A 12,668-nucleotide genomic window follows, 5' to 3' on the forward strand; every position below is an offset into this window, starting at 1 on the left:
GGGGGGACCCGCCAGAGTGGCCCACGTAATCCTGGCCACAGAGAGCGCCAGCCGTGGAGAGTGGGCTGCCGATGAGAGACACAGATTAGATTTATTCAATTTATGCATCCCTCTACACAAAAGGAGTCCCCAGGCTGAGAGGGAAAGCAGTGGGCAACACACAATAGAAATTCCTTGGAACAAACAAACAAAAATCCTTGTCCGCCAAACTGGCCCAAGTCACGGGTGTCGGGGTGGGGGGGAGTGGGGGCCTGGGAAGGAGAGGGAGCAGAACCCTCTGTGAGCCACTCTTGTTTTCTTACCTTCCTGCCTTTGCCCCTCTTCCGACTCAGAGCCCAAGGTGGCATGCCCAGATGCCCACTGGGCACCAATCACACCTGCAGAGCCCTCTAGCTTTGGCACGTGGCCTCCTGGGCCCCTTCAGACCCCCCCTTGGGTTTCTCTCTTCCTCCAAGTCCCGGGGGGGTGGAGGAGGGGGAGAAGTCAGTGGAGCTCTTGCTGACCTGAGCTGGCCAAGGGGTGGGTGGTTCCAAGGACAGGTGGGTCCTCATCTCTCCATGCTCTTCAGATCTCAAGTCTACATTTGGGAAGATTGTAATATTTGCAGATTGCTTCCCGGCACCCACACGCATTGACTTATGCCAACCTTCCTCTGCTGCTTTTCAGCCCCAGCTCTGCAACCGCCAGCGCTGTTGGGGTGCCGCTGCCCGCCAGTGCCCAGCACCCGCCCTCTTCTTTTGTTCCCCAGGCCGGCCACTTGGTGCCACTTGACCAAGGTCTGCATTCTGGCACCACACTTCTCACCAGTGCCTTTCTTGGGTTAAAAATCAATAAACCTGGCTTCCAGGTGGAAAAATCAAAATTGGAAACAGAATTGCTAGATCCCAAAATTAAGAATTTGTCAAGAATGTATAACTTGCTGTTGAAATGGAATACTCAGGATGAAACGGTGAAATCTGCTATGATTAAATGGGCACAAGATGTGGGTCACAACATTATGCTGGCTGACTGGGAACAGTTATGGACCACAGGTATGAAGTTCACGGCATGTAATTCCCTAAGAGAGAATTTAATGAAAATGATTTACAGGTGGTAGATGACACCAGTCAAGCTTGCAAAAATATATCATTTGCCTGATAATAAATGCTGGAAATGTAAAGAGACTGAAGGTACATTCTTTCACCTTTGGTGGACGTGCCCAAGGATTAAGGCTTTCTGGGAAATGATCTATAATGAAATGAAAAAGGTATTTAGATATACCTTTCTGAAGAAACCAGAGGCCTTTCTCCTGGGCATTGTCGGCCAATTGGTGCCAAAGAAGGACAGAACTTTCTTTATGTATGCAACAACAGCAGCAAGAATACTCGTTGCGAAGTATTGGAAGACACAAGATTTACCCACCTGGGAAGAATGGCAGATGAAGTTGATGGACTATATGGAATTGGCAGAAATGACTGGCAGACTCCGAGACCAGGGAGAAGAGTCGGTGGAAGAAGATTGGAAAAAATTTAAAGATTATTTACAGAAATATTGTAAAATTAATGAGCTATAGAAAAATGGTGGCGTGAAGTTATATGGCTTTGGCAGAAATGTTATAAGGAACTAGGTACAGATAGATTGTTAATGTATTAAAGGGGAAAAATAAGGTTAGAATATGTTAAGATTAATTACAGGACAGAAAACAGAGGAAGATGGAAAGGAATTGCTGAAACAGTTACTGTAATTGAAGTGGAATACAAAAAGGGAGGCGTGAGGAAGTCAATGAAACAAGTGAATGAAAGTTAAGATTGAAAATATTGGAAGTGTTTTTAATTGTTTTTGTTTTGTTAATTCAATGTTTCATGTAGTGTTTTTGTTTTTGTTTTTTGTATTTTATTGTCATGTTTAATTCTTTTTCTTTCTTTTTGTAATCTTTAAACTCTTAATAAATATTATATTTTTTAAAAAAATAAAAATCAATAAACCTTGATACAAAAAAATTAAAAACTGCTTAAGAATACAGAGTAAAAACAGCAAGACGGGAGCCAGTCTGGCCCCTCTTGTGGGAGGGAGAGATCGGTAACTGGGGCTCTGCCACCAAGAAGCCCCCCCCCCCATCTCATCCCACTATCTTCCAGATGATGGGCAGGTTCCTGGGAATGAGGTTCTCCTTCCTAGATCTCAGCCTTAAGAAGGCATTTAGGGCTTTATAGCCCGACTGCACGGCCTGCCGATGAGCTATTGGGCCCAATTCAAAGTCTTGGTTTTGACTTGTGAAACCTCAAGGCCTGCCTCTCCCTATACGAATAGACCTGGATCCTGCCATCATCCTCTGAGCACCTTCTTTGTGTTCCTCCTCCCTGTGAAGTCTGGAGGGTGGCAACGCAAGAATGGCCTTTTTTGTGGTGGCTCCATGTGGAATGCTCTTCCCAGGGAGGTTCATTACATATCTTTAGGCACCAGGCAAAAATGTTCCTCTTCTCCCAGACCTTTGGCTAATTGAACAATCTTTGGCCCTTAAAACTGTATGGTGTTGTGGTTTTTTTTTTGGGGGGGAGGGTTGTTTTTGTAGCTATGTTATCTATTTTTGTGCTTTGATATAATAAACTGCCTGGTGTTGGACTTATCCTTGCAGAAGCCATGCTGGTTTTTCTTCAGCAAAGCTTGTTCTTCCATAGGCTTGGCAATGATGTGTTTAGTCAATCTTTCCGCCTGTTTTCCTAGAATAGAAGTCAAAGTTAACCAGCCAATAATTTCCTGGATCCCTTTTCTAAAAATGTATTTCTTGTGGACTCTGCCTGTGACTTTGGCTAGGCTGCTGCTGCTGCCGTTCAGAGTCTGCTGCCGTTCTCTGCAGCCTCACTTTCCTCCCTCCTCAGCTAGGGTGCGCTTTTTGACAGGGAGGTGTGAGGGTGGTTCTGGGCGAGTGGCCCTGGCATTTTGTGCCTGCCACCTGCCCTGTGCAAGAGAGCAAGACTGCCAGCCCAGGCAGGCAGCTGCAGAGGCCTCTTGGGGAAGCTGCTGCTGCTGCTGCTGCTGCTGCCATCCGGTCCACTGAGTTGCACTCCTGGGCTGGAACAAAGGGGCTTCCAAGCAGCCCCCTTTGTCGGGATGGGGGGCAGAAGATTCCTGCAGTCCCTTAGGGGTATTTTTTTAGGGATTTTGTTGTTGAAATCAAGGTTTAATTTTGGAGTTGTTAGTTTTGCAGTTATTGATATTATTTTTTGGAATCTATCTTTAGGTCTTATTATGATGACATAAATGGGGATTATTTTGTTCAGATATGTTTTTATTGTTGTAGTTTTGTAGTAATGGGAATCATTTCAGTCTGGTTTTAACTGAGGAAAGGGGGCCTGCAGATAAACGAGGATGACAGTGATGCTCAGCTGCGCCATGGGGAGGTGGTGGGGCTGGCACTGCCCCCCGCGGGGGCCATGTATGCCCTGCTCTGCCTTTGTAAGAACTCCATTGTGGCAGCAGCTTCACTTGGGAACTCCCTGCCTGTTGACAACACATTCAAGCAGCCGCCTTTCTTGTTCTCTTTGGGGCCAGATGAAAACGTTCTTGTTTCAAAAGCAGATGTGAACTTTAACCTGTTCTAACTGCTGTATGTTTTATTAAAGCATGGCTGCAAAATTTGCTTGAGTTTCTTCTTTTATCTTTTTGTAAACCACTTCAAGGTTTTGTATTGTTTCAAAAAAACCCAGGTGGTGCATAAATTTTATGAAATGAAATAAATGAATTGCTGTGTGTGTGTGTGTGTGTGTGTGTGTGTGTGACTGTGTGTTCCTCTCTCCTCTCGATTCCCAGTGGCCTCTCGCAACTGACAAGTCCCCATAACGGCTGCCCAAACCCGTTATGGAGGGAATATTTTGTGTGCTGTGGGGTGTGCCGCTGGTGGCGCGAGAGAGTTGCCCATGTGTGGGGCTGCTGGGAGCGCTTGGCTGCCTCAGGGGTAGCAGTGTCTGGAGAGCGGAGAATTCCCTGGTTTTATTTTATTTTTAAGAAGTGAGGCTGCGGCCTGCTTCCCTGCAGGGATGCAAAGGATAAGGGGCAGGCAGGCAGGATTCCTTCCAGAGCCTTGCGCAGATTCCTGATGTTGTCCTGCCCCACGGCCAACCTGTGGGTCGCCCTCTGGCTGCTGGCGGGTCTTACAGGCATCCTGTTCAAATGGCACAATGGCCCTGATCCTGGCATGGCGGGGGGGGGGGGCTCCTTTGTCTATTCCCCCGGAGAGTCTCCCGAGGGACTTCTGTGGCCATCAGACCACAACTGACAGCCGGACAGCTGGACGTTTGTGGACTTGGCTTCAGTTGGGCATGCAATTGAAACCTTGTGGCCTGACGGGTCCCTGCAGGGCCCCCACTTCTGGGACTGCAATGTGAGGAGGGGGCTGTGCCTTCAGAGGGTCTCGGGAGTCGTTGCAGGACAGGTGGCTCCCATACCTGGCAGGGGTGTGTGTGTGTCTGTGGGGGAAACTGAGGCAGGCAAGGGCACAATCCTGCTTGCCAGGAGCACCCGCATGCATCAGCCCCTCTCCTCACCTGGGGGGAGCTGCCCTGGAGGGGAGGGGGAAGGGCAGAGTCGCCCCCGTAAGCCCCTCACTCACCACCCCTTTTTCTCTCTCCCAGGTCCCTGGGGACGGACGCCAACCTCGCCTGCCAGCCTCTTTGACCAGGCAGAGGACAGAGGGCATTGCCAGCGGCGGCTGCTTGGGATGGGCCCCAATGGCAGGATCTGGAGCCACGACGCCTTGGCGGAAACGGGACCTGCCAGATCCTTCGCCCTGATCCGCCGCGCACCAGCCACCACCTGACCACACTGGGTGCTCCCCGCGAGTTGGGTGCCCCAGGGCCTTTTTGGAAACTGAGCTGCTGGGGCCCCCCAGCCCCCCTGGGTGCTCAAGAAGCAGGCAGCTGGTTCTTGTGCTAGACTCACCTAGGGCGAGCGGAGCCAGCAAGAGGCGCCTGTGTGTACACAGACTTCAGGAGGAGCAGGATTGGGCCAGCCTCAGAGGGTCCCTTCTGCACCAGGAGAGCCCCCTTGTGTGGGTGCTGCGCCCAGCATGGGGCAGGCCCCATCCTCACATTGTCCGGATGCCTGACTCTCCTGGTCCTGGACAGCTGATCCTGCCGGGAGGGAGGGAGGCTGCTGGGACTGGGGCAGGCATGTGATCCTCGCCTGCTGTCTTCCCGAGGATGCCGAGACTGCTGCCCCCCACGGACGGCTGACCCACAGCCTGTGGCTGCCCCCTCCTTCTGCAGAGGATGCCCACCTCCTGCCTCTTAGCTGCCAGGGCTCTGTGGTAATGGCTTCCCGAGACTCCTTCTGGATCCGACCGCTGCTGCTGCTGCTGCTGCTGCTGCTTCTGTGGGGCCTGGGCTGCTGCCCTGCGGGGGTCGTGTCCATGCACATGGAGCCTGGGGGCTCCGGCCCAGAAGAGTCCGGGGATGGGGGGCTGCCGGGCAGCGGGCGCGTGAAGAGAGGCTGGGTCTGGAACCAGTTCTTCGTGGTGGAAGAGTACACCGGCACGGAGCCACTGTACGTGGGGAAGGTAAAGGCAGCCGGGTCGTGGGGGGCGGGGGGCAGGGGCCGCCTGCTCGGGAAAGAGGGAGGGGACTGGGAACATGGGGCTGCTTAGAATCATAAATGTGAGAGTGGGAAGGGACCACCAAGGGTCCTCTAGTCCACCCCTGCAAGGCAGGTCCCGACAGATGGCTCTCTGGCCTCTGCTTAAAAGTCTCCAAGGAAGGAGAGTGTCAAACAGCCGAACGCACATGGGCAGCGTGAAACCCTTCTAAGGCTGCCTCTCCCTCCTCCTGCCGTGGGTCCTCTGAGCTGACCTGGAAAGTTGGCTGGGACATGCCTGGGCATTAAGTTTGGATCGGTGCCTCCTCGCCTCGCCTCCCCCGACAGGACGCTCTCTCCTGCCCCCCCCACGCTGCTGATGCCGCTGCCGCCGTTCCAGTTAATTCACGGCTCCCCTGGGGAGCGACTCGAAGCATCAGGCCTTGGCGAATTCCAGAGGTAGCCTAGCAACAGCCTCCTTTCCAAAATGAACTCTGGGAACCTAAAACTAACCCATTTTACAGCCCCTTTGCACGTTGCTTGCCACAGCGTCTGCCAGCGCCGAGGAAACGGCAGGCTGGCTGCGCAGAGAAGCGGCTTCTCCCTCGGAGGGAGCGCTTGGGCCTTGGTGCCTCCTGGCCCGGTGGGCATAGCCATCGGGCACTGCCCCTTGCCCCCTGCCCCTTGGCACGGCGTCTCTGCCAGCGCCGCCTCCTGCTTCTCTGCCCTGGCTCTCCCTGCGCCTCCTGCCCGCTCGCCCGCTCGCCTGCCCGCCCCTTGCCCAGACGCGCCAGTCAGGACCAATAACATTTTCATAAAATCTGGGTACTTGAGCTAATCCTTTTTCTGAAGTGTAATTTCCCCCGAGGCCCCTGTCAGTTTGATGTGGATTTCCGTGGTTTTTTTAAATAATAAAAAATAGAATTATGGGGTCAGCATGAGTTACAAACTTGTGCCTGTGGACAGATCTATTTTAGATAGAGGAGGGGATTAAAGGGGAAAAAACAGATTTAATTAAGTTGCTAATATTTAAAAGAAATTGATGAACTTGGGCTTTATGAGTTGGAGCAAACACCAGAAGCGCCTTCATTAAGGGCGAGTTCTTATTTGATTTCCTTTCTTCCACCGTCCCAGAGTCGTTTTTTATTTGTGTATCTGTGCTTTCTGTTTAATCGTTTTAATAAGGAAAATGCACCTCTGCTCACATTTAATTTTGATTTAATTAGTAGGAGGTAATTAATGGCCTCGTAAAATCCCAGATTTCTGGCCCTTTAGGGCAAGGAAACAATTTCCCTTTTTAACAGACGGAGGAGATGAAAGGCTTTTGTCTGTTTTCCAAAACCCTCTTCAAGCCTCTTTCCCAGGGCTGGCGGCTGGATTTCTCTGCCCTTCCACTCAGTGCCCCCCCTTCCTTCCCCGATGCTGAGCTGGGCTTCTCTGCTGCCCACAGGTGTACCTGGGAGCCAAAGATGGGGAGGGGCTAGCAGTAGGGTCACATCTGCTCCCCCCCAAATGATCACACTTATCCCCACTCCCCCCCCCATTCTTCAGGTGGATCATCTGCTTTACTTTGGAGCGATTCTTTTTAAAAATTCCCTCCGTGGGTGTCTGCTGACACCCTTGTTAGCCCCCATGTGTGAAAGGCCCCAACTAGGGAGGAGGAGGAGGAGGAGGAAGAGGCTTCAGGGCTGACACAGCAGCTGACCCCCAGCTTCTGCCCAGAAGACAGATTCCTCCTGGGGAGCCACAGAGTTGACCTTGTAGAGTCAACGTTTGCCTGCGCCTCCGCATTTATTTCCTCTGCAAACTGACTTGAAGAGCCCCCCTCCTGTCACAAGCTGGGGGGGGGGACAGACCCTGCTGGGAGCTCCAGGTGACCCCTCCTGTCACAAGCTGGGGGGGGGGACAGACCCTGCTGGGAGCTCCAGGCAACCCCTTTCTGCAGGCTTGGGCAAGTGGCGGCAGGGATCTGCTCTTTGCAGAGCCGAAAAGCAAGCGATGGAAAGGTCACGGAGGTGGGAACGCAGGGAGGTGGTCGTCCTCCCCCCCCCCCCGTGGCTGAGCTCCCTGCCTGCCTGATTTGAGGCAGGGGGTGGGCAGCGCAGTTGCTCGCCTTCCATCTTTGCCAGGCAACCGGGCGCAGGTTGCTGCCTGCCGTGGGTGTGGCTGTCCCTGAGGTCCTTCCAGGGATGCTCTCCGAAGAGTTTGGCCCTGAGGCTGGTTTCCCCTCCCCAGTGAGGTAAATAGAAACATAAACTGCCCCTAACGAGACAAATCTAACGAGGGCCTCGTAAAACGTGGCAGGTCTGCCATCCCTGCTGGCTGCGGGAGCCGCGTCTGTGTCTGGAGGTGGATTATGGAACTGCAGTTTGGAAGATTGAGTGGGCCATAAACATTTTCATATTTCATTAGCCGATTAATGGACGTCTCCCTTCTCTGGCAACTTTGCTGATTCTCAGCAAAAAATGTTGGGGAGTAAATGAAGGCGTCTGGCGAGGCCTTTCCGGGGGCCCGGCCCGTTATGGATGGTCCCAATTAACGCCTCTGCCGTGCGCCACCGCGCTGGGCTCTGCCCGTCCAGTTACCGTTAATAGATTTCTCATAAGTGGCTGGATTGTAAAAACCTCATAACTCAGTTTAATGCCACCCATAAAATTATCTCCGGACATCTGGCCCAGATTCCAGGCACTCTGGGGCCGAGGGGAGATGCCGGGGACCCTTTCGCTCCTGGGTGGCGAAGATCCCTTCTGCAGGACGGGGGGGGGGGAAGAGGTCTGAGCCGGTGACGGTGGGAGCCAAGACCTCCCCCAGCCCCCCTGTCTGGCTCCAGCTTCCCCAAAGGGCCACCAGCTGAGCTGCCCCCCTGAAGGTGGGTGTCCTCATCCACTGATCTCAGCTGGAATATGGAAAGGGGCTCCATGCCCTCTTGAAATTGGGCACTTGACGTTGTTCTTTGCTTGCCCTGAAACTCTGGCTCCCTCACGGCTGAGCAGGGCCAGGCTGGGGCAGAGACAGGTGCTCAGCCCTGTGGCTCAGGGAGAAGGTAGGTCGGGTGTTTGGCATGCGGAAGGTTTCGGTTTTAATCCCAAACCGTCTCTTGCCTGGCTCTCCTGTGCTGCTCTTTTGCTCTTTGGAGAATTAGTTGCTTTTTGTGGTTTTTATTTAAAGAATTTAATTGTGCATGGCGCTTCAAAAAAATGTCATTTTTTTTAAACCCTGCCCTGGGGCTGTTTACTGAAAGGCATGTACAAAAAAAGGGACAAGTGATTCATCCCTGTTTGTCTGCTTGTTTGATCTTCAGTAGCAGGTATGGAGGAGGGGGGGGGCTTTTTTGCCTGAGATGCTGGAGAGCGTTGGAAGATCGGGAGGGAACAAAGAAAAGAGCATAGTTAAAACTGTGGCACTTGCTCCCACCGGAGGCAGCGATGGCCACCGACTTGGAAGGCTTTAAAAGAGGACCAGGGAAATTCAGGGGGGGAGGAGAGGACTGTGGAGGCTCTTGGCCAGGCTGGCTCGGCTTGGCAGCCCTCCTTCTGAATCCCAGTCGCTGGAAGCTGCAGGAGGGGGGAGTCACTCTGGGGCTCGAATCCTGCTTGTAGTTTCCAAAACTGTCCAGCCGCTGTGAGAACAGGATGCTGGGCTAGACGGCCCATTGGCCTGATCCAGAAGGCTCTTCTCATGTTCTTAGCAGAGCTGCTGCCGGCCAGTGCAGGCAAACCTGGATAGGTGAGCTGCTTTGTGGAGCAAGACCCAAGCGTGGCATCTCTGGCAGGCAGAGTCCCCTCACCACTGCCCCCTGAGTAAGGGGGCCCTCTTGGAGTGTGTGGGGGGCCCTCCTGCTGGCCGCAGGGCCCCCCTTCTAGGCCACAGTGACCGTGTTGGAAGGGGGGGGGGCACAGAGAGTCATGGGCACCTGAGCCCTCCGCTTTCCCCACAAGGCGCATGGATCTGCTCCTCATTCCTTTTCACTCCTCGCCAAGGAAAAGGCCCCTCCCCACTTTCCCTGGGACCCCTCAGCCTTTGCGCAGAACCTCTGAGGTGGCCTTTAGGGGAACCCAGCCCAGAGCGTGGGGTCCCGGCTGTCCCGGCGCTAAAGCTGAGCGCCAGAAGAAATTCCGGCAGGGAGCAAAGTCAGACAAGCTTGTTCAGCCTCTGAGCTCATTAGGAGTCCTATGGAGCAGCCGGGAAAAGGGCTGGGGGCAGAGGGACCCCAGATAATCCAGCAACCGGGACCCCAAACCTGGAGTGGGGGGGGGAGGCTCCTGCTAGTTACTTTCCTTTTTGAAGTATTTTTTTAAATTTGATTTTCAAAAAGAAAGAAAGAAAAGGAACAGAAAAGAAAAATAATTGCATCAAAATATCATACACATTCACGTATCAAGATTACTTTGAATCTCCTGACTTCTCCCCATCCCATCCATGGTTCCTCTTAATTCTGTTTTCATCTGCATATCAATACTTTTCCCAATTTTTCATCTTCCTAAATTATCTGTAGTTTCTACAGTGGTGCTCCGCAAGATGAATGCCTCGCAAGACGGAAAACTAGCTAGACGAAATGGTTTTCCGTTTTGGAGGTGCTTCGCAAAACGAATTTCCTATGGGCTTGCTTCGCAAGACGAAAATGTCTTGCGAGTTCCTGCGGGGGTTTTTTCCTTCCCCCCCCTTTTTCTAAGCCGCTAAGCCGCTTATCTGCTTATCCGCTAAGCCGATTAGCCGCTAAAAGCCGCTAATAGCCCTAATCCGCTAAGCCGTCAATGGGCTTGCTTCGCAAGACGAAAAAAACCGCTAGACGAAGAGACTCGCGGAACGGATTAATTTCGTCTTGCGAGGCACCACTGTATTACATTACAAGTGTATTTAGAATCCTGCCAATGTTTTGACCTGTTTGCAATGAGTTTGTATATACATTATAAACATTTCCCATTCTTTTTAAAATTTCTTGTCTTCTTGGTTCCTGAGCTTCCCAGTTAATTTTGCCATTTTGGCAGAGTTCATCCACTTGGTTTGCCATTCTTCTCTGGTCGGGGCTCTCTCTCCCTTCCATCTGCGGGGTGGTGAATGCTTCCCTCTGTGAGGGAACATTCCCAGATCCGCTGAAAGAGGCGGTCATTAAACCGCTTCTTAAAAAACCATCTTTAGACCCGGCCAGTATGGCCAACTATCGCCCAGTCTCAAATCTTCCTTTCTTGGGCAAGGTGATTGAGCGCGTGGTTGCTGAACAACTCCAGGCACGCCTGGAGGATGCGGACCATTTGGATCCCTTCCAATCGGGATTCAGGCCTCATCATGGGACTGAAACTGCCTTGGTCGCGCTGGTTGATGACCTCCGGCGAGCTAGGGACAAAGGTGAGAGTTGTTTCCTAGTTCTGCTGGATCTCTCAGCGGCCTTTGATACAATCGACCATAACATCCTTCTGGACCGTCTAGAGGGGCTGGGAGCTGGGGGCACTGTTATACAGTGGTTTCGCTCCTTCCTCCTGGGCCGTGTTCAGAAAGTGGTGGTGGGGGATGAGTGTTCAGACCCCTGGGCCCTCACATTTTTGTGGGGTGCCTCAGGGTTCCGTCCTCTCCCCCATGCTTTTTAACATCTATATGAAGCCGCTGGGAGAGATCATCAGGGGGTTTGGACTGGGTGTTCATCAATATGCAGATGATACCCAGCTCTACCTCTCTTTCAAATCAGAACCAGTGAAGGCGGTGAAGGTCCTGTGTGAGTGCCTGGAGGCGGTTGGAGGATGGATGGCGGCTAATGGATTGAGGTTGAATCCTGACAAGACAGAAGTACTGTTTTTGGGGGACAGGGGGCGGGCTGGTGTGGAGGACTCCCTGGTCCTGAATGGGGTAACTGTGCCCCTGAAGGACCAGGTGCGCAGCCTGGGAGTCATTTTGGACTCACAGCTGTCCATGGAGGCGCAGGTCAATTCTGTATCCAGGGCAGCTGTCTACCAACTCCACCTGGTACGCAGGCTGAGACCCTACCTGCCTGTGGACTGTCTCGCCAGAGTGGTGCATGCTCTAGTTATCTCCCGCTTGGACTACTGCAATGCGCTCTACGTGGGGCTACCTTTGAAGGTGACTCGGAAACTACAACTAATCCAGAATGCGGCAGCTAGACTGGTGACTGGGGGCGGCCGCCGAGACCACATAACACCGGTCTTGAAAGACCTACATTGGCTCCCAGTACGTTTCCGAGCACAATTCAAAGTGCTGGTGTTGACCTTTAAAGCCCTAAACGGCCTCGGCCCAGTATACCTGAAGGAGCGTCTCCACCTCCATCGTTCTGCCCGGACGCTGAGGTCCAATGCCGAGGGCCTTCTGGCGGTTCCCTCATTGCGAGAAGCAAAGCTACAGGGAACCAGGCAGAGGGCCTTCTCGGTCGTGGCGCCTGCCCTGTGGAACGCCCTCCCATCAGATGTCAAAGCAATAAATAACTACCTGACATTCAGAAGACATCTTAAGGCAGCCCTGTTCAGGGAAGTTTTTAATCTGTGATATTTTAGTGTATTTTTGGTTTTTATGGAAGCCGCCCAGAGTGGCTGGGGAAACCCAGCCAGATGGGCGGGGTACAAATAATAAATTATTATTATTATTATTATTATCTCTGGGCTAGCAACTTCCGAGCGGCCGTTGTAGCATACAGGAACAGTTTCCTCTGATCTTTTGGGATCTCGGTACCTATAAGGTAAAGGTAAAGGTACCCCTGCCCGTACGGGCCAGTCTTGACAGACTCTGGGGTTGTGCGCCCATCTCACTCAAGAGGCCAGGGGCCAGCGCTGTCCGGAGACACTTCCGGGTCACGTGGCCAGCGTGACATCGCTGCTCTGGCGAGCCAGAGCCGCACACGGAAACGCCGTTTACCTTCCCGCTGGTAAGCGGTCCCTATTTATCTACTTGCACCCGGAGGTGCTTTTGAACCTATAATTCCTAGTAAAAAAGCTTCTGGTTTTTTAAACAAAGATTAATTTTTTAAAATAAAACATTTTGTTATATATCATTTCCCAGAATTTTTTAATTCCATTACAATTCCAGGTACCTGCTAGTTACTTTCCAAGCCCCCTCCCTCCAAAAAGCTGGGCTTGAGGTGGTGGGGTTTCCAGCAGGCTCTGGGCAAGCCTGGGGGG

The 12,668-nt window shown here is 52.5% G+C and overlaps 1 protein-coding gene across 5 annotated transcripts in view; it reads left to right on the forward strand.

Moving 5' to 3' along the window:
- The window catches only part of CDH22 (cadherin 22), a 92,177-nt gene that overhangs the window by 25,172 nt on the left and 54,337 nt on the right, over nt 1–12,668 (forward strand). For 4 of the 5 annotated variants that reach the window (XM_079979136.1, XM_079979133.1, XM_079979135.1 and 1 more), the window contains exon 2: nt 4,611–5,533. In XM_079979136.1, coding sequence (XP_079835262.1) covers nt 5,288–5,533 — 246 coding nt within the window. In that variant the 5' untranslated portion in view covers nt 4,611–5,287. Of the gene's footprint in view, nt 1–4,610; nt 5,534–12,668 lie in introns of those variants that run through there. The other variant, XM_079979138.1, reaches the window with a different exon arrangement.

The sequence above is a fragment of the Podarcis cretensis genome (assembly GCF_951804945.1).
Source record: "Podarcis cretensis genome assembly, chromosome: 6".
NCBI lineage: Eukaryota > Metazoa > Chordata > Lepidosauria > Squamata > Lacertidae > Podarcis > Podarcis cretensis.